At 39.6% G+C, this 20791-nt stretch overlaps 1 protein-coding gene across 1 annotated transcript; it reads right to left on the bottom strand.

Annotated features, from left to right (window-relative positions):
• Positions 1–10197: 10197 nt before the first annotated feature.
• On the bottom strand, positions 10198–12127 carry LOC149253870 (taxadien-5-alpha-ol O-acetyltransferase-like). The gene is made up of 2 exons (XM_089456951.1): positions 11464–12127; positions 10198–11347 (listed from the first exon to the last, which is right to left on the bottom strand). Exons 1-2 carry the CDS (start codon positions 11929–11931, stop codon positions 10475–10477), a joined length of 1341 nt encoding a protein of 446 aa, XP_089313077.1. The 5' UTR covers positions 11932–12127; the 3' UTR covers positions 10198–10474.
• Positions 12128–20791: the final 8664 nt, after the last annotated feature.

Here is a 20791-nt window from a genome sequence, read left to right as displayed (position 1 = left end):
CAACCTCCCGTCCGTAGGAAGATCCCTCTCGGTCTTCCACCCCCAAGCACTTCTGCAGATCTTCTTGTCTGCAATTCTTCTGGCCACGTCAGGTCTCGCTATCTGATCCTAACCAGACTTAGCGGATTTAGGAAGTTTCTACCTTCCAACACATGCTATCTGGTCACTACTAGACATAGCATCTTCCACCTTTCTGCCATCTGATCCCAACCAGACTTGGCATTTTTTCCTTTTTCCCCACCTTCCATCCTGGGGTCTCAACTGTCCCCTCAAGGTGGTTAGGTTTTTTTCCATTAACTACCTCAGCAGTTATTAACCAATATTAACCATACACTCAAATTAAATAGTGAAGACATAATTAGTTATCATAATAATTAACAATACTCACAACAGAGTTTTTATACTTATCAAACAGAGTTTTAGCACACAGTTAAATTTACTATTTTACCCAACATTATCATTTCACGAGGAGCATTACATCTCCCCCTCCTGAAGTTCAACATCGTCCCAATGTTGTTGTTCCTCTGAAAACAGTCTGGGGTAAGCTTCCTTCATACTCTGCTCATCCTCCCAGGTGGCCTCATCAGGCCCAAAGTGTTGCCATTGCACTTTAACCTGGTTGATGACCCTTTTCCGCAGCTCGACTCTTCTCCGATCTAGTATGTTCACTGGCTCGACCATGAACTCTCCTTCCGGTTCCACCTGAAACACATAATATTCAGATTAGCTTTTTTCTGACATTTCATTTTGGTTTATGTTTATTTACAGCCTTTTCTTACCTAAATGTACTGCCAACTTATTATGTGCCTAGGGTCATAAACATATTTCCTTAAGACTGATACATGGAAGACATTATGGACCCGGATATGGCTAGGTAGGGCTAGTTGATAAGCTACCGGCCCCACTCGTGCTAAAATCTGGAAGGGCCCACAAAAGCGAGGCACTAATTTGGCACAAGCATTCCATTGGAGAGAACTTCTCCTAGCTCGGATTCTGACATATACATGCTCACCCACCTGATATTCTTTAAATGTTCTTTTCCGATCTGCAAAATTTTTCTGTCTGTCCTGAGCTATTTTTAAATTAGCCCGGACCCTCTTGACCATGACTTCCATCTCTTCCAACATCTCAGGACCCAGCAAGAGTTTGTCCTCCGGTCCATGCTAACTGGATGGCGTACGACATCTTCGGCCGTAAAGTACTTCGAATGGACTCATCCACAAGGATGCATGATATCCATTGTTATAAGCAAACTCTACAAGGTGTAAGTACTCCTCCCATCAGGTAGGTTGTTGCATCACATAATATCTCAGCATGTCTTCCACCACTTGATTCACCCACTCAGTCTGTCCGTTAGTCTGCGGATGATAAGCGGTGCTGAAGTTCAATTGAGTTCCCAGACCTTCAAACAAGGTCCTCCAAAAAACTGATGTGAATTTAACATCGCGATCGGATATTATTGTTTTTGGCAGCCCATGAAGTTTAAATATATTCTGCATAAAAACATTTGCGATTTGAGCCGCACGATATGTAGATTGAACCGGTATGAAGTGAGCCGACTTACTGAGTTTGTCTACTACAACCATTATAGAGTCATTGTTCTTTTTGGATTTTGGCAATCCCGTAATAAAGTCCATGGTAATGGTCTCCCATTTCCATTCTGGTATGGGTAATGGCTGTAGTAAACCCGCAGGGTGCTGATGTTCAGCCTTAACCTGTTGACATTCTAAGCATCGCGCCAGATATTCTACCACATCCCTTTTCATGCCTGGCCAGTGGTACTCCTTCCGAAGCGAGGTGATTAATTTTTGGTAACCCGGATGTCCCGCATAAGGGCTTTTATGATATTCATCCAGAATCTTTTCTTTAATACCGCTCTGATTGGGTACATAAATTTTCTTCTGGTAACACAAAATTCCGACTGCATTCAAATTGTACCCTTGTTGTATTATGTGGGTATTTAAATCCTGCACCAGCTGCTTCTTTTGCAGGTAAATCCGATCTTGTGTAGCAGCCTCTTCAATTTCTTTGTCAAGGGTAGACCGTACTTCACTAGTACCAATTTCATAAATGTAATGCACTTTTTGGCTCAGTGCATCAGCTACTCTGTTCTCTTTTCCTTTCAAGTGCTTAATTTCAAAATCAAAATTTCCCAAAAATTCCACCCATCTAGCTTGTCTAGCGTTCAAGGTTGGTTGACTAAAGTAGCTAGTCAAACTATGGTGATCGGTCATCAGCAATAATTTTCTTCCCACTAAATAATGACGCCACATTTTCAGTGCATGAACTACCGCGGTTAATTCCAGATCATAGGCAGAATACTTCTGCTCGTGTTCTTTTAACTTCCTGGATTCATATGCAATCACCTTACCTTCCTGCATTAACACCCCACCTACGCCCTCTTTACTTGCATCTGTGCAAACCACATATTCCTTTTCTGGATCTGCAACACTCAGCACAGGTGCGGTGGTGAGCAGGTGTTTGAGCTGTTCAAAGCTCCGCTGACAATCTGTTGTCCACTTAAATACTTTTCCCTTCTTTTTCAAGGAGCTGATAGGGTATGCAACCCTGGAGAAACCTTCTACAAACCGCCGGTAATATCCAGGCAGCCCCATGAAGGATCTGATATCTGCTACGTCCTTGGGTATTGGCCATTCCATTATAGTTTTGATCTTTTCGGGGTCCACAGCTATACCTTCTTTTGTAATGATATGTCCCAGATACTGAATCTGTTCTTTATAAAAATCAGATTTGCTAAATTTACCGTATAGCTGATGCTCTCGTAGTGTCTGTAACACTATTCTAAGATGCTCCTCTTGCTCTTTAATATTCCGGGAGTATATAAGTATATCATCAATAAAGATTAACACGAATTTGTCTAGGTACTGATGAAATACACTGTTCATCAAGCACATAAATGTCACAGGTGCATTGGTCAAGCCGAAAGGCAGTACCACAAACTCGTAGTGCCCATAACGAGTACGAAAAGTTGTTTTGGCTATGTCCTCATCCTTAATTCTGATTTGATGATAGCCCGACCTCAAATCAATCTTTGAAAAGATTGTCGCCCCCTTCACCTGATCAAACAGCTCATCAATGCGGGGTAGTGGATATTTGTTTTTAAATGTCAATTTGTTCAGTTGCCTATAATCTATGCACATACGGAGAGTTCCATCCCTTTTCCTAACAAATAACACAGGGGCTCCCCAAGGGGATACACTGGGTCGGATATACTTCTTGTCCAACAACTCCTGCAGTTGCATCTTTAACTCAGTTAATTCCGGCACACTCATCCGATAGGGTGCTCGGGATACTGGGGCTGCACCGGGTACCAGTTCAATGGTGAAGTCCAAATCTCTTTTGGGCGGCAGCCCTGGTATTTCCTCTGGAAATACATCTGTAAATTCTTGCACTACTGGTATATTTTCCACAGTCGCAACTTTATCTTCAGGTCCAGCATACCCTACTTGTATTGCATATATTTGACATTTCTGCCGAACACTTTTAGCTAGTTGCGAGGCCGTAATTGGCCGGATCTGCACCGGTTTTTGGATACCTTGAATTTCCTTTTCCATTCCTAGTTCATCTCGGTAAGAAATTGTTTTTGTCTTGCAATTTATTACAGACCATCGCTTTTCCAACCAGTCCATTCTTATCAGCACATCATATGATCCAAGAGGGAGTACATTCAATTATGTTATTATTGTCTGATCAGCTAGCCTTAATGGACAGTTGCTGACCTTAGTCAGCACTCGTCTTTTGGCTCCGGTAGCTAACTGTACTAACCAAGGATTTTTAAACTTAATAGTTTGCAACTTACAGCTTTCCACGACTTTGGGACTTACATAGCTTAAAGTAGCTCCTGGGTCTACTAAAATGGAAACAGTTCGATCAAAGATCTTACCTTCCAACTCTATCATTGTTAGCTGGTAATCAGCTTGTCGATCCTCCAGTGCTGCATTTATTCTGGGCATGGACCGGGCCACATCTCCTACCGTAGAAGCTTCGTAGATCTGGGACACCTGATCGCTTTCCTTCCGATGAGGGCAATTTTTAATATAATGGGATCCGCCACAACCCCAGCACTGAACAGGTGGCCTAGCTGGGCCCTCATTATCCATTCTCACCAGCTGTTCACCATATTTAGATTCAGCAGGTGGCTTAAATCTGATCTGACTTCTTGATGAGTTTCTAGTGCTAGCCCCTTTCGAGAATCCCTTGTGAAAATTGCTGCGAGTTCCCTTAGCTCCCGCAGTCATTCTGCTGTTGTTTTTGTCTGTCCAACGCTTCCCAGAATTTTCTCCTCTTTGTTTGCTCTGCTGATAACATAGTCTAGCCTTCTGAATCGCTTCATCCATCGTCCTCGGATTATCAAACTCGATTCTTTCCCGCATTGCCAGGGGTAGGCTACTAACAAACCGCTGCACCTTAGCCTTCTCCTCTCGAATGTACGGTACATAGCGAAGCAGGGATGTGAATTTAGTTATGAACTCGTCAATGGTTTTCTGTCCAAGCCGCAAATCATGGAATTCTCGTGCTTTTTCATCGTAAAAGCGTTCTGTCAGGTACTTTTCCTTAAAATATCTTTGAAAAGTTTTCCAAGTCACATCTTGTTCACTCACCCCCCACACCATCTTGACTTCTTCCCACCATAATGTGGCCTTGGCCTACAGCTGGAAAATAGCCAGTCGTGCCTTAAGATGGTGATCATACTCATACACTTGAAAATACTTGTTCATATTGATTAGCCATGCCTCTGCGGCTTCTTCTGATTCCCCATTGAAATGAGGTGGTTTAATCTTCCGAAACTCCCCTTGTAATTCTATTCACGGTCTTTTTGGAGTTTGATATTCATAAGCGTTAACAGACTTCTCTCCTCATGTCTCCGCCCTTTCCTCTGCTTCCTCCTGTTCAGTGTGATAGCTCTGTTCATCTGTTACTCGTGTCTGTTCAGGCCTAGGATGGGACCGCTTTTGATGTTGTTTATCAGATAAACTTTTCAGAATCCTCTCCTGTTCCACGTTTAATCTTGCGTTGTCCTCACGCAAACGGGCCATTTCGTCCTTCAGCTCCTGGACTGTCCTCAATATTGTCGAATTAGTGTTGCGGCCTTCTGCTCCCAGTTGTACCCATAACTCAGGATTCCCCTGAGAACGAGCAACATTATCTGGTTGATCCAAATTTCCATGAGGAGTGCTACTTGTTCTCCTCATTCCGATGTTACCTGTATAGGATTAGCTCATTCAACAGATGTAATTTGTATATTCCAGTGCACTCTTACTTGTTTGCTAAGATACTATTTATGCATTACTGTTTATTAAATTAACCCGAGGTCACAGAGTTGTAAACCTGGGCTCTGATACCAATTTGTCACACACCATTACTGTACTGAAAAAAAAAAAAAAAAAAATTACTTTCCAGCATAAAACTATGCACACATACCACGTTGATATTCTTCGCACACCACACAATTATAATATACCACTGTTTGCCGAGCATTACAATCAAAGTTTACATTGTAACAATTATATATGTTATGTATACCCCTACCCGCTCATATAAGGGTTATAATTATCTCCCTTTATGCATTTTTCCATACCCAGTGTTCGATAATGTTTATACATTGAATAAGCTTTGGTTTGTGGCGAAATTCTAATCTGCGGGTTACAAACCCAAAGTGTATACAAAGCACGGTAAAGAGTTCTTAATCATAAATGTTTGGATTTATGGCATTTACTATCCATGAGCTGGTTTAAGTCCCCGAGGGAACTGAAGCTGTGGCGCTCTGACCGGCCTCGGCGCTCATCCAGCTGGCTTGATTTGCGTCGACCATTTGGCTTGATGAACGGTCAGCCAACAGGCCGTCATGTGCCATTGCGTGCCCGGTGCTCCAAGCGCCATACGGCCTGACATCTCGGGCTTACCATTTCGCGCTTGTTTTCTTTCCCGATTCCAACCTGCTGATCGGACGATGGTAAAGAGGCTTGTTCTGATCTAAGGCTAAGATTGAGCCACGAGGCGGTAAGAAAGTTTGAGATATTTAAGAGGTGTTTCTCCTTCCGACTGTTTCTTGTTTTCATTGTGGAATGACTGTATGCCGCTTACAGCGCTGTGGCGTTCTACCTTACCCCGAAACCTTTCGACTTCAATAATCGGCGCACAACAGCATGCCTACACTATTCTTCTCGGTATCAGGTATAATTTTCTTCTTAACCTGGTTCCACATCTCTTTTTCAATACTTGTAATTGTCGGGTGCTTGAGCCTCTGCGGCTCCAGTCTTGGTTACAGTTTATGCTAGCTCTTTTTAAATTCTCTCAGTGTTTTTGTTCAAGATTCTCAGTTTATGGTTTATTGTCATGCTCAGGAGGATGGGTCGTCGACTAACCAACGATGATGGGAGACTTCTCCACACCTCTGCCAGCCCAAAATCAGGTAAGACTCATGCGTTATCAGAGACTCCTTTATTTGACTTATCAAGGGTAATGGCTGAACCTTTTTTCATTTGAACAGGGATGTCGGGAGTCATGCTCTCGCATTTGGAGTCCCTTCGCCATACTCAAGGGTCTCCTTGCTTGACAGTTTTCTTTGTCCCATTTTCTATATGACTGGTTTCCTCGCCCTTACTCAGGCGGGAACCTCTGTTAAGAGGCGCTGTACGCCGAGCTTGACTGTTTAACTGTCTTTCATTTTAAATGTATAACTGTCTTCCATTTATAAACTACGCCTCTGAACGCAGGAAATGCTTTTGTTAAACGATGATATCGGTCTGTATGGAACTATTTCTTAGTTTAGACATGATTGAGAAATCATGAATGTGGCACGAGAATTCTTGGTATGACTCTAGCTCTGTTTTGTGGTGTTTTCGGCTTACCCGCCTTCTCTGTAACTGGACTATGAACACAGGCTTAAATTTAATTTATAATCATTTCCTTCTCAGAGTAAATCTATTTTTTTTGAAATGATTAGTTCATCTGTTTTAATGGTTCGGCTTTGGTAGCCTCTGCTGGCTAATCACATGCTTAAGCTCAGCTATGGCGACTCTTCTAGAGCCGGGACAATTTGTTAATGTCGGTTGTGCATGCATATTGTTACGGGTTATTTTATTGTCCCATGGCGACAATGATGTATCTGTTTGTTTTATATTCTAACCGCAGATATATGTGTCTTTAGTCAAATGACTCAGTTATGTGATTTGTAGAGGAAATGTTGTCGATTTGAAACTTGGCCTCGTTCTGCCAACAATCTATTCGGCCTGCGGTCTCATTGATAGAGGGTCAGGGTATTTCATTGTCGTTCTTTAAACGCGGTTATAGTTTGAAATATAAGCTCATTTATTTTGTGTGCCATACCAGATTTTCTTTCCGTATTCATTCTCATTAGAATACAAGAATGCTAGAGTTTCTTTTCGATTCTTGAATACAGAGAATGCTAGAGTTTCTTTTCGTTTCTTGAATACAGAGAATGCTAGAGCTTCTTTTCGTTTCTTGAATACAGAGAATGCTAGAGTTTTCTTTTCATATTTGAACACAGAGAAGGGTTTTACAATATTCATTTCTGGTTAAAAATTCTTGCTAACAGCTGCACCACAGAGCTTCCAGCTCGACATGTTCCATATTTGTGTTTGTCTGGAAGATCCGGATTCTGTCTCTGCCGGCTGTGCAGAGGCTGGATCTAAAAGAAATGAATAGGTTGCTTTTTCCATTTTTATATTTTTTTTTATTTACAGAAGACCATAAAAAGATTCCACAGTTATATGCTTAGCAAGCCATACCTGTATAGTAGAAACAAACCTGTTTGTAATGCTTGTCAACCTCCCGTCCGTAGGAAGATCCCTCTCGGTCTTCCACCCCCAAGCACTTCTGCAGATCTTCTTGTCCTCAATTCTTCTGGCCACGCCAGGTCTCGCTATCTGATCCTAACCAGACTTAGCGGATTTAGGAAGTTTCTACCTTCCAACACATGCTATCTGGTCACTACCAGACATAGCATCTTCCACCTTTCTGCCATCTGATCCCAACCACACTTGGCATTTTTTCCTTTTTCCCCACCTTTCATCCTGGGGTCTCAACTGTCCCCTCAAGGTGGTTAGGTTTTTTTCCATTAACTACCTCAGCAGTTAATAACCAATATTAACCATACACTCAAATTAAATAGTGAAGACATAATTAGGTATCATAATAATTAACAATACTCACAACAGAGTTTTTATACTTATCAAACAGAGTTTTAGCTCACAGTTAAATTTACTATTTTACCCAACATTATCATTTCACGAGGAGCATTACAATAGAGAAGAAGGATGATGACTATCCCAGCTACCAGATGGGCACATTGCGAGAAGAACAATATCATCAGCATAGAGAAGAAGGGTGATGACTATCCTAGCTAAGATCGTGAGCCTGCTTCCTCTAAACAACCTTCTACCTTGTGGATGTAAATCATATTTTGATTTTTGCTTTATAAAATTATATTATGAATTTAATGCATATGGTGTGAAATTGTATTAATTTATTTAACATATTTTTAAATTAATACAACTATAAATTCTGGTCTTGATGATGTGGTTCGAAACCGTAGGTCAAAAATTTCTCTTATGTGATTTCTACTTAAAGGCATTGCTTAATTCATTATGGATCACAAAAGCTTGAATACAGAAACAACTGTATACATTAAATGGTTAGTAAATATCCATACACATTAAAAAGGTTCATCTCATATTTTCAAGATTAAAAAAATCATAAAAATTAACTAACATATAATTTTATTTTAAATTACTGTCATTATATGAATAAGTTTCTATATTTTGAAATAAGACTTATAGAATTTTACTTTAATTATCAATAATTATCAAATAGTTGGTGAGAATTTAATCTTCAACTACTATTAAGATATTCTATACAATTATTCCACCCAAGCAAATTCATATTGTTCACTTAATAATGATTAATAACTAAATTAAATTCTTAGAATCTCTATTTAAAAACAACCTATATTTAAAAAATAAATAAACACACTCATATATATAATGTAATTAATATTATTGATTTAAATTAATATAATCTAAAAATATATTAATGTAAATTTATCTGGACTCGAAATATACCTTAATTATCATTTTATTTTAAATTTTAAAAATATTACCAGAATTTCATATATATATATATATATTATATTTGATTAATAGTAAAAAAACGCATAAATGTTTTTAAAACAAATTTTAATTTTTTATTTATTATTATTGCTAAAAATATATTAAATTTAAAGATAAAATTCCTATTTTCCATACATTTATTTTAAAATAAATTTATCAACATAAATATATATTAAAATATATTATTTAAAAAAAATATTAAAAAATATTTACATATATAGCTATTCTGGATTTTGTTTTTTTTTTTTTAACTTAAATCTAACAAAAACAAATTTTGGGTTGAGCAATATTTTTTTTAATTGTTGTTTACAATTAATTTTTAAATATATAAATGAAATTCAAAGCCTTAAAACACTCTTATGACACTTGAATGAGTTAAAATTCACAAATCTAACTCAACAAATTCATATTAGATTATAAGCAAATTTATAAAAAAACTACCAAATCATTAAAAAAAATTAAACTACACCTTAACACTTTTAAGAATTAAACATTAAAATATATATTTTTTACCATACAGTAATAAACAAAAAAGAAACAACTCTCAAGACAAGCAGGGAGAAAGTCCCACCCAACAACAAAAAAGTGAACTCGACAACCCCTCAAGCATCAACAGTGATGAAGATTCGAATACCACACAAATTAAAGCTTCACTTAACAGCGAAGCAAATCTCGTAGACCAAACTTGTTCTCCGACTAACTTCAAAAGGATGAACACAATAGATCGTGAAGCTAAAACACCAATGTACCAAGAACCAGAAAAGATGAAGGAGATGCAAGATAAAGGAAGTTGGAAGACCGTAGAGAAAAAAAAGAAAACTACAGCACCAATCTGGCCAAGAAAGACAAGGAGTCAGATAATTAAAAACTAAGAAAATTGTAGGTGTCAGTGGATCATCATCATCATCATCATCATCATCATCATCATCATCATCATCATCATCATCATCATCATCATCATCATCATCATCATCATCATCATCATCATCATCATCATCATCATCATCATCATCATCATCATCATCATCATCATCATCATCATCATCATCATCATCATCATCATCATCATCATCATCATCATCATCATCATCATCATCATCATCATCATCATCATCATCATCATCATCATCATCATCATCATCATCATCATCATCACCTGATTTTCTCACTAAAATAATATTGTAAATGATACTCACTATTGCATAACTACTAACCTTATGTTGATTACCGATTCTAAAAATATCGGAATCTGACACTCTCGTAACTGTCAAATTTCAAGATATTCCAAAATTCACAGCAGATTCAAGTGCTTTGACTGCTGCTCATGGAACGCACAACACCATCTTCACTCCACTCTTCTTTTTCGGGGGACGCAGGAATGCAATGGGCAATCCCAAAGTCCTGAGCAAACTGATAGGGCATGCAGTCACGGGTTCACCCCACCCAAAGTCCACTTCATTAAATCCCAGCCACCTCCAGTCAGTAAGGTACGCATCTTCAACACACATATGCACCTCTGTCATCTCTGGGTATGAGCGTTTCATTTCAAGAAACGCTATGCTCGATCTCAGGTACTCCTCATTTAAACATAACTTTGCCTTCTTTATCATCTTTACGGCAAGCGAAAGGGATCCAGTCACAACCTCTCGGGCTGTATTACTGCGTGCACATGCTAGGTACAGACCATTGCCGTAGTATCCCTCTGCAAGAGGGGGGTTGAACGCCCTCCTCACGTCCACCCCGAAGATAAGCCTGACAGCTTGATCAAGAGGAATCCCCAGAGCCCTTGTTCTTACCCGCCAGGCCAACGCTGCTAACACTTCGAACGTGGTACAATGCTCCTTCAACTCTTCTGCGATGGGCTGCTTTATACTCTGTAAAACATCCGAGCTGAAGAAAAACGAAGCCAGTATTAGGTCTTCGGTTTTCACATTGGCCATCTGCTGCTGCATTGAGCAATTAGGGTTGACCATGAATCCACTTTCAAGGACCTCATCATGCGGAAAACGGACCAGATGGGACTGCTGCTGGGGTTTCAGAAATTCCCTCTGCCATACTGCTTCAACAGACAGCTTCGTCTCTCCTCTCGCGATCTCTGCAAGTCCCATGAGAAACTGGGCTGCCCCACGTCCGTCACACAGACTATGGTTGAAACTCACACCCACAACAAAACCCCCGCAATCGAAGCGAGTTACCTATTTTTGTCAAAACAGAAAACACACAAACGCAACAATCAAGATCAGCTCAAGTTGGAGTTGAGCGAATCCATTAAAATTGAGGAATAATGGCAAAGTAAGAGGAAAAATTTCACCTGAAAAATGAGAGGGGGTACGTCCTCGACTTGTGCAGTGAGCGGAAACTGAAAGAGCAGTTGCTCAAATGAAGGTTTCAGCTCCTCCAACTCGCCCAGCAGTGAAAGAGTGTTATGCGTGGAGGCTTCCACAAAGAGAGCGCCCTCTCCTGTGCACTCCACCTGCAGTTTTCGGCCATCTTCGGTTCTCTTTACCCGGCCTGCAAGTGGGTAATAGTACGCTAATACTCGTGACAGTGCATCCCTAACAACTTTCACAGGATCTGTGGGACCATAAATATTATCACAGTCATTGTTATACACAAGCAATGTATCGAATCTGCGCCTGACGATAAGATGGTCATCTAGATTGGAGAGATAGAGTGTGGTTCTGGGAGAAGGTCGGGAAGGCGGCACCATGACAGATCCCAAAACGTTTACAGTCAGCTCAACTTGGGAGCAACATTCCTTGATATCATGTTTCTCCATGGATGGAACTCGCCTACACCTTCTCAGAAATGCTCAGATGTGCTAGGACGAAAGATGATGTTGCTGTTAAATATATCGGAATCGCCTACACCTGCTCAGAATCGCTGGATCATCAGTGTAGGTGTTTGACTAGATATCCTATAGCTGCTGTCCGCATACATGCAGTACGGTGTAGTTAAGTCCCTTCACTTTTGGGTTTATCTCAAAATGGGTACATGAGCTGATAATTTAAAATACTGATTATTTATAATATTTTTAAAATGAATAAGAAAATGACAAAAGAGAATAAAATGCTTTACTATTTCATATCTTTAGTATTACGATACGAAAATGACAAAAGAGAATAAAATGCTTTACTATTTAATATCTTTAATATTACGATACGTATATAATAATTATATATATAGAGAGTCGGATAAATTTTTTTATTTAAACATTTAATGGTATGTTACTTATTGTATGGAAAGTTAGATGGTAGTAAGTATATTACCTAGGTGGAGAAGGTTTCAAAGTTAATAACTTATGAAGAGATGAAAGTGTTTTATGTTCTTTTTATATGAGTAGTGAGGCCTTGTGAATATGGGTTAGATGTGGAGAACTAAAGGGAAAATTAATTTGAAGTTGCCTTCAAATAAGTTTAGGAATAATAACTATGGGTAGGTATACTTAAATAGATGGACTATGTAAATTTGGGATGACTTAGGTAGCCCCAGGTTGAGTTGAATGACTTGGTATACAATTGGAAAATAAGTCATTGAATTGAAGTAAGATGAAGAACGACACTTGGGTCCACAATTTAGAATGAAGAGGTTTGCAAGTGCATAACATGTGTCATATAAAAAGGAAGATGTCTCAATGTGTAAAGACATTTAAGAAAGAATTAGAAGTCATTCAAGGAATGTAAGAATCTCTGTAGCGGTGCTAAGATTTGGATTGGACATAGTATAAGAAATTGCATTGGACAAGTGAGATGAAGAAGAAAACATGACCTCTAATAGGTAGGCCTTTTGCTCTATAAGGGTTTATTGATAGTGCATGTATGCACATATGCCTAGTATAATTGTAGTCTATCACCATGCTCATCTATTGTACATTATAACATTTTTCCTATAAATATAGTTAAGGCATTCACTTTTGGTGCTATCTCAAATTGTAAATTGTGGTTGTTTTTACTTGGATGGGTCTAATGTTCCTTGTGTTGAATTGTGGTGGCTATGGTATAATATTGGATAAGTATTCTTGGGATATTTTGACACTATGGTGAGTTGGTGCATGGCTATTTTTGGATGTACTAGGTTGTGTCAGTCATAACTATTATAGCTTAAAGTGAAGCTATGGGTAGACTTTAAGTGGAGAGCATAGTTTGGTTGTTGTGGCCACAAGTGAGTCAAGATACTTGACTAATGTTGAGGCAAGGAAGTGTTGGACAATTGGAGATGACAAAAGGAAAATTTTGTGAAAAAATTTAAGGTCCATGGCAAGTGGTATCAAAGCTCAAAAATTTAGTTTCAAAAAATTGTTCAATGTTATTCATTATGTTTTAGAATGAAGTAGTATGTTAGGGGGCTGATTTGATTGGTTCAAAATAGCTTGGTCATCATCCCTTGGGAATGAAGTCGCTTGGAGAGCTTGGGTGCTCATGGAGGCAACATATAGTAGTATGGGTGTTGGAGTGACCCTTCCATCGACAATAGTCTAGAATGATATTAGCATGTGCTAGAGATTAGATGAAGGTGCATGATAACCTTGAGCACTTTGATCTATTTTTATAAGTTACAATCAATTAAAGAAAAACCTAGTTAGATGTGCCATCATGCCTTAGAGTGCATTCCAACCAACTAAAAATTCACACAATAGTCATAGAGGACTTCTTGACTGGTTTATCATGGGATCTATTTTTAACAGTTGGAGGTTACATGCAAGGATCATTTCAGAATCCTCCTGCTAAGTGTCGCTTTTCCTAGATTTGTGGCATGCGCATCACAACCTCGATTTTATCAAAACTTATGAAAGGGACATTATAGAGCTCTTTCCTCACATCGACCTTGCTGCTTTGACATCCCACATTATATCTAGGAGTCATCGGCGCATTTATCTAAACTGCTTTGGGGTAAGTCTGCTTTGCATGTTTTGCGCTGTGTTCCTATCGCTTTTTGTGTTTCTCTTTGTGTCAGTGTTGTCTTCTTGTTTTCAATGAGCGTTTGCTATCATTTCAATGTATGTTAGCTTGTAGAAGCATCATTTTAGTTTGCGTTCGCATCTCACTATTGTCGCATGCATGACACTGTTTTTGCATCAACATTCGTCGTTGTGGTGACTCACTTCACTCGCATGTATGTTGTCCAGTTTTTTGAATCCTCCACTTACTATTTTCATGCGTAATCATTCACTCTTGCTTGTACTCATCTCATCTACATTCAGACTTCTCATGTTTTCAGTCACCCATCGCCCGCTCTGGGCTGCCTTGGCCGAGACTGTGCCTTGCTCGACTATCAGTGCGCAATTTCAGAAGCGAAGTCTTTGCCTGCCCTCTGGAAATTGCGCAAGTTTGGCCCAACACTGACCCCCAAACTTGCATTGCACAATTCTTGGAGACAGTATCCTTCTGGCCCCAGAAACTGCGCAATGCAGTTTGTTGGTTACATGTTATTGTTGACTGAAATTGCGCATTGCGTAGTTTCAGTCCTCAACAGGCCATGCTGGACTATCCATTGTGCAGTTTGAGTAGTCAGTCAGCCTCCCGACATCCCGGACTGCGCCTCGTGTAGTTTTGGCAATCAGTCTTCCAGCCTCCCGATGAAAATTGCACAATCTTCACAGACAGTCACACAAGTATGTTGCATCTCAGTCGTCTAGTTTGTTTTGGTTTTCGACTAACAGATTTCTTGTCATGAGTGTTTATATGTCTCAAGGTATCACAGGTGTTCGTCTACCTCTCAGCAGCACAGGTACAATGGCTTCCAGGAGAGCATAGTTAAAGACACCGTTTAGAGCACACTTGGGGATGCAGTTTATCAAGTGTCTATAAACTTGCCTATCCACGAAGGCATCAAGTTGTTCATGGAAAAGGATATCAAGATGAATGGAAACAAAATCACAATGAGAAGCACCATCAGTAGTAGCAGAAGGTATCACACCTACATGCAACAAATGCAAGAGGAAGGTTATTGACAACACAGAGGCAGAGCAAAGCTACAAGTTCAAAGCAAATCCACTCGTGACGAAACGAGCTTTGGAGATTGAAGCTATGAGGTGACGATGCAACACAAAGATCGCGTGAAGGTAGGGAGAGAAACAGAGAAGGAGTTGCATGTGGTGAAGCGGAAACTCAAGGAAGAACATGAGTTGCACATATGAGAGAATGAGTTGCAGCAAGAACAGGTACAGCAAGGGGCACAACATGCACAGATGGATGAAACTAAGCCCATACAAGTTATAGATCCATCCCAGCAGCTGGCACGAAGCAGACAAGGTGAGCAGTGTTGTTGATTGCCTGAAAGGGAATTCAGCAGCATGCATGTCATTGTGCGCACGCATGTGATCCCACCCATTTGGCACACTCACCGAGGCAAAGATAGGAAGCAAGTACGAATGGATCTGAAGATGTACTTCGACAAGTTGATGTGCATGGTCACCAGCACACACTTGGAGATCAACATAGACACAATGTATCAGTATGTTGTTGGTCCAGCCATACTCAAGACGATGATGCGCATGATATCAAACGAGTTAGACAGAGCAGCCATATCATTGTATCAGGATGTAACGGAGGCAAGAGTTCGCTTTCAACAGGATGTCAACATTGAACACACAGACACCATCACGGATGACCAAGCTTGGCATCATTTCACCATCGTCGATCATCGCAAGGATGTCGAAGAGTTGGTCTTACCGCAATGGTCTGAGTGTTAGTGATGTATTGCATGTCTTTATCAAGCATATATTATCTCACATGGGTAGATGTGTAGATAATATGTAACATCTTGTCAAGTGGAAGTTCAAGTGTCAATAGTTGAATGTAACAATCATAGAGTAGTTGAAGAGTCATGAGGGTAGGTGAATAGTCACAAAGGGGAATGTCAAGGGCCACCCCACCCTTTGCTATATATAGTCCCTCATATATTGTATAGGCTTTTGGTCAACCAAGCTTCCAATAGGAGTATCTTAGAGAAAGCTTAGACAGTATTGTAATGAGCCTTGGCTTCTCCACTGTGTAGAGCTAGTGTATATCTTTGGGGGAGCAGACATCAGTCTGTAACGTTCCACTGTCAAAAATAGTGGTTGGTCATGGTTGTATCGTATGAGTGGAACTTACAGTTCTTAGTATAACAGAGCCAACACGTTTCATGCATATGTCGTATTGTATTTCAACTATCTTGTTCACTCTAAATAATATATGTATTTGTTTGCTTACGCATGAATGTGTAGCTATTTTTTGTATATGAATGTATGAATGTTACTGGAATGTGTTGTTGGTTTAAGCATCACTTTGGATTGCTAGCTCACTTGCCTTCCAGTTTGTGATGCATCTTAGCTTGTGTGTTCGCTTCTTAACTCCGTGCTTTCATAGGTTTCCAAGGGGCCCACTCACCTCACCCTCCATGTGTTAGAACCGCTCATGCACCTTCCTTGACTTACTGCATATGTAACACCCTTGCTACCAACAGGGACATCTTGCTTGAATTTGTGTGAAACTGCGGTCAAGGCAATAACGTACAACCCGCTGTTGGGACTCCTACACCAAAGAGTTTGAAGTCTAGTTGGGACTTCTTACTAGGGAGATCCCCTGACATGTTGGTAGTTCCAGCACCATCAAAATTTTGGCGCTAGAAGGAGGGACAAATGATAACCTCAGTCCTCACATCTATTTTGAATCTCTCCATATCCATCATGACTAACTACAAAGTTTCTCTTCCGGAGTGTATGTCTTATGGAAATTACTTCGAAATCTCGGAAGAGCTCTCGGATAACTTGTCGCATAAAACATATGATGGTGGAGGATATGTAGCCTTGGTTAGGAACGCGGTCGGCATTGTAGGCTCATGTGAAAGACATGGAATCTTTGAAGAATAAATGACCTGCGCGTTGTTCATTTACACGCTTCGAGGCCACCCATTGCAATTGTCACATCTCCTAAGCACATTTATTATTATTCTTTTACACGCAAATACATGAATAATACAAAAGATTTGAACAATGCTTTAGAGTTTTGGGGCGCTGTATAATTAAATAAATCAATTATCATTTGATATTGCTATACGGGTTGATTTGTTGTATTATGAAGTTTATCCATTTTATTAGTTCAAGCCTTGCAACATTATCAATAGTACAGGTGGGTTCTTGGTTGTCATGTGGTTAACCCAATGCTAGGCCTTTCCGCATGTTTTGGTTGTACTCCATTCCTGACTAGTCCAATGATCTCGTTAATTACTTAGATTTTTATTTAAATTCATCTTACAGCCATCCACCGACAGTTTTTGTCTATCTCCTAACATTTAATGGTCCTGCCCGGCCCTGGTAATGTGGCGTGGCAGGACGGTACCTCGTCTGCTAGTTCCTCGGGATGTTACTCGCATCGACGGTGTGGCACTTGCATTCTGAATCCTATGGTTGGGCAAGCTTGGGAGGGTTATTCGAGCTTGAAGGTTGGAAATTCATTTCATTTTGTCAATTCAGTTTGGTTTCCCCACTTCTAGGATTCTGTTTCGCTTCTCCGTCAGGCTACATAACTCGGTGCGTCGTGTCGCGAGGGGTTCCATAGAGGACTCCTCCGTCTTCTGCTTGCGTCCAACTTTACAAACCAGGTAAGGTTTCTTAGTCTTCATTTATTCCTTTTTCTTCTTCTCTGATTGAAGTTGTTTATCTTGACAAGGTAATATGGCCATGGGTCTTCGCTGATCCCTCTTCTTCCGTGAATCTACAGGAACGAAGGTGAGGAGGCCGAGGGTTTCGTTCTACTACCTCAAAGGGCGCGAGTTTCCTTACCAGAATACCACTATTGCGAAATTCAGGGTATGACCGTATCAATTTCAGCCCTTCGACAGTGAGGGGCAGCATGTAAATAGTGTAGGGTTCTGGTCAATTTTTTTTACCGAATACACGCCGGCTTTTTTAGATTTGTAAAGGGTTTTTTGACAAATTTCCAAACGAATTAAATGGCTAAGGAATTTCTTCCTACTGTTGTATCAGAAGCTTAAGAAATTTATTTTAATGTTTTGAATGAAGTTTTTTTGTCGTTACGACTCAGAGACCTAGATGTTTGAATAGTCTATTTCTTGTTTGGATTTCTGGGCTTTACCTGTTTCAACCCGTGCTCTTAAACTTGCTTGGCTGTAAATTTACAAAAGTCTGTATACTGCTTATTTTACGTCATGAGTTAATTATGGCCTTCTTGGTGTTATTCCTCTATGCGAGGGCTCTATTACTATTTACTTCCTTTGCGCCTTCGCGATGTGTGCTCTTGAATTATTTTCATGTGGAAATTCGAATTTGGTATAAATGTTTTTTTTCAACGAAGTCTCTCTGTTTACAATTGAAACTGATATTTAATTGAATTTCTACCCGTTAACTGTTGCGGCTCATATCTCTGTCTTTTAAAATATACTGTAATGTTTTATGACTTTTCAAGTTCCTAGATTAAAGTTCCAGTGCTTTATTTACTTGGCATCAGGAGGCTTTCTTTCTAATTTCTCCAGTTTGGCTACATTTACTTAATTGTTTTCCATTGTTTGTTCAGTTTGATAATAGATAGGGTATTTACTGTTTCTATTTCTCGACTTCATTATTTTACGTAGATGCTAGGCTAATAGGGTTTTCACTAATTCCCAGCTCTGTGTGTTAAGTCCTCTCTGCCATAACTTGTCTCGAAAGAAAGAAGTCAGTTCTGTATTTTATTTAACTCCTCCTGAGAATGAAACATATGGGTTTTCTTTTCCCTGTTTTTAAAGTTCAATTTTTCTAGATATCGAATTAAGCATATCTTCCAGTTTAGTGTTATTCACAAATTTTCAGAAAAGAACTACCAGAACTATTTCTTTTAACTTCTGCAAACAGCGCGACTATAGAAGATTTGTCAGTAGTTAATATTTACCTATTCACCACTATTTCCCTACCTAGACCTAGGGATAGTATATTAACCAGTTCAGGTCCAATTAGTTTTGTCACTAAAACTCTTTATTGCCGAGGGTTAAACAACATTGAACCATAACTGCATCATTTCATTCCTATAAATTCTCTATTTACTGCACATACAAGTACTTAAATTACCATCATTTCCAATAACGTACATAATAAGTCTTATAAAGTCGACTGAGCAATAGATATTTAAAAGGGTGTTACTTACCTAATTCTTTAAAGAAAAAGATCATCAGGGTAGAAGACACCTTAACATCTGCAGCTCCTTATCCTCCCATCCTTGAGATTTGTCCTCCAGACCAAATCTCCCCCCTAGCTTCTTGTAGGACCACTGTCCTCTGCAAGGTCATTTGCACACAGTGCTAAGCTATATGGTCCTCACTAGACTTAGCGTACACACCCTTTCACTTTCCATCTAACCTATCAGCATGAATTTTTCCCTCCCCTTCCACTCTTTTCTTTCGAGCATGGGAGGTAGATAGGGATTTTCTTTCCAACAACTGCTCTTTTCCCAACTTCCCTTGAGAAGTTACAGAGCCTGCTTAATTCACCACATTTTCCTGTTTCAAAGTTAACAAACTATTTAACTTAACATTAACAACCATGATTACCAGTTTGTTGTTTTTTTATTTTTACTGTGGAAAAACCAAAATACTACAGTATGTCTGCTTACTTTGGTAAAATAAATATTTACAATATATCTGTCTTTACTGTGGTAAAACAAATATTTATAGCCTATCTGGGGTTATCACATCTTCCCCCCCTGAAGTCAAACATCATCCCATTTTTTTTGACACAAACAGACCCGGATATGCTTCTTTCTTGAGCTGTTCATCCTCCCAGGTGGCCTCCTCCGGTCCAAAGTGCTACCATTGCACTTTAACCTGGGTGATGGCTCATTTTCACAGCGTTACTTCTCTCCGTTCTAGTATATTCAGTGGCTCGACCGAGAATTCTCCTTCCGGCTCGACCTGAAACAAACAAAACCTACATCACTTTGTCTTCTTTAATAACACAATTATTTAGGTCTACCTAAGTTACCCTTTTACCTGGATATCTTGCCAACTGACTATATGCTTAGGATCATAAATGTATCTTTTTAAGACATACACATGAAAGACGTTATGGCCGCAAATGTAGCTTGGTAGAGAAAGTTGGTATGCCACTGGCTTAACTCTTGCTAATATTTGAAATGGCCCACAAAACCGTGGTGCCAGTTTGCTGCACCCGCTCCACTGTAATGTACTCTTTTTAGGTCTTATTCTCACATACACGTGGTCTCCTACTTGAAATTCCTTAAAACTTCACTTCCTATCGGCAAAATTCTTCTGCCTATCTTGAGCTGCCTTTAAGTTGCTCCGCACCTTCTTGACCATCTCCTTTAGCATTTCGTGCCCCAACAACAGCTTGTCTTAAGGTCCCCCCAACTGTAGGGTGTGCGGCATTTTCTTCCGTACAGAACTTCAAAAGGGCTCATTTGCAAAGAAGTATGATAGTTGTTGTTGTATGCAAATTTGACCAAATGCAGATAATCTTCCCATTTTGACGGTTGTTGCATTATGTATGATCTGAGCATGTCTTCCACTACTTGGTTCACCCGTTCTGTCTGTCCGTCTGTTTGAGGGTGATAGGAAGTACTGAAATTTAGTTGAGTTCCCAACCTCTTAAATAGAGTCCTCTAGAAGAATTATGTAAATTTCACATCGCGATCAGAAATTATGGTTTT

Source organism: Pinus tabuliformis, chromosome 7, assembly GCF_031772625.1.
Source record: "Pinus tabuliformis cultivar Carrire ecotype Pingquan chromosome 7, CPIR1, whole genome shotgun sequence".
NCBI classification, from domain to species: Eukaryota; Viridiplantae; Streptophyta; class Pinopsida; order Pinales; family Pinaceae; genus Pinus; species Pinus tabuliformis.
This window is presented reverse-complemented; position numbering and strand designations above follow the sequence as displayed.

What these genes read in the sequence shown, in the direction of transcription:
- LOC149253870 (XM_089456951.1), bottom strand. Translation starts at nt 11,931, where the DNA reads ATGGAGAAACATGATATCAAGGAATGTTGCTCCCAAGTTGAGCTGACT. An exon ending in TACCCCCTCTCATTTTTCAG is followed by an intron (nt 11,348 to 11,463) that starts GTGAAATTTTTC and finishes TGACAAAAATAG; the next exon opens with GTAACTCGCTTCGATTGCGG.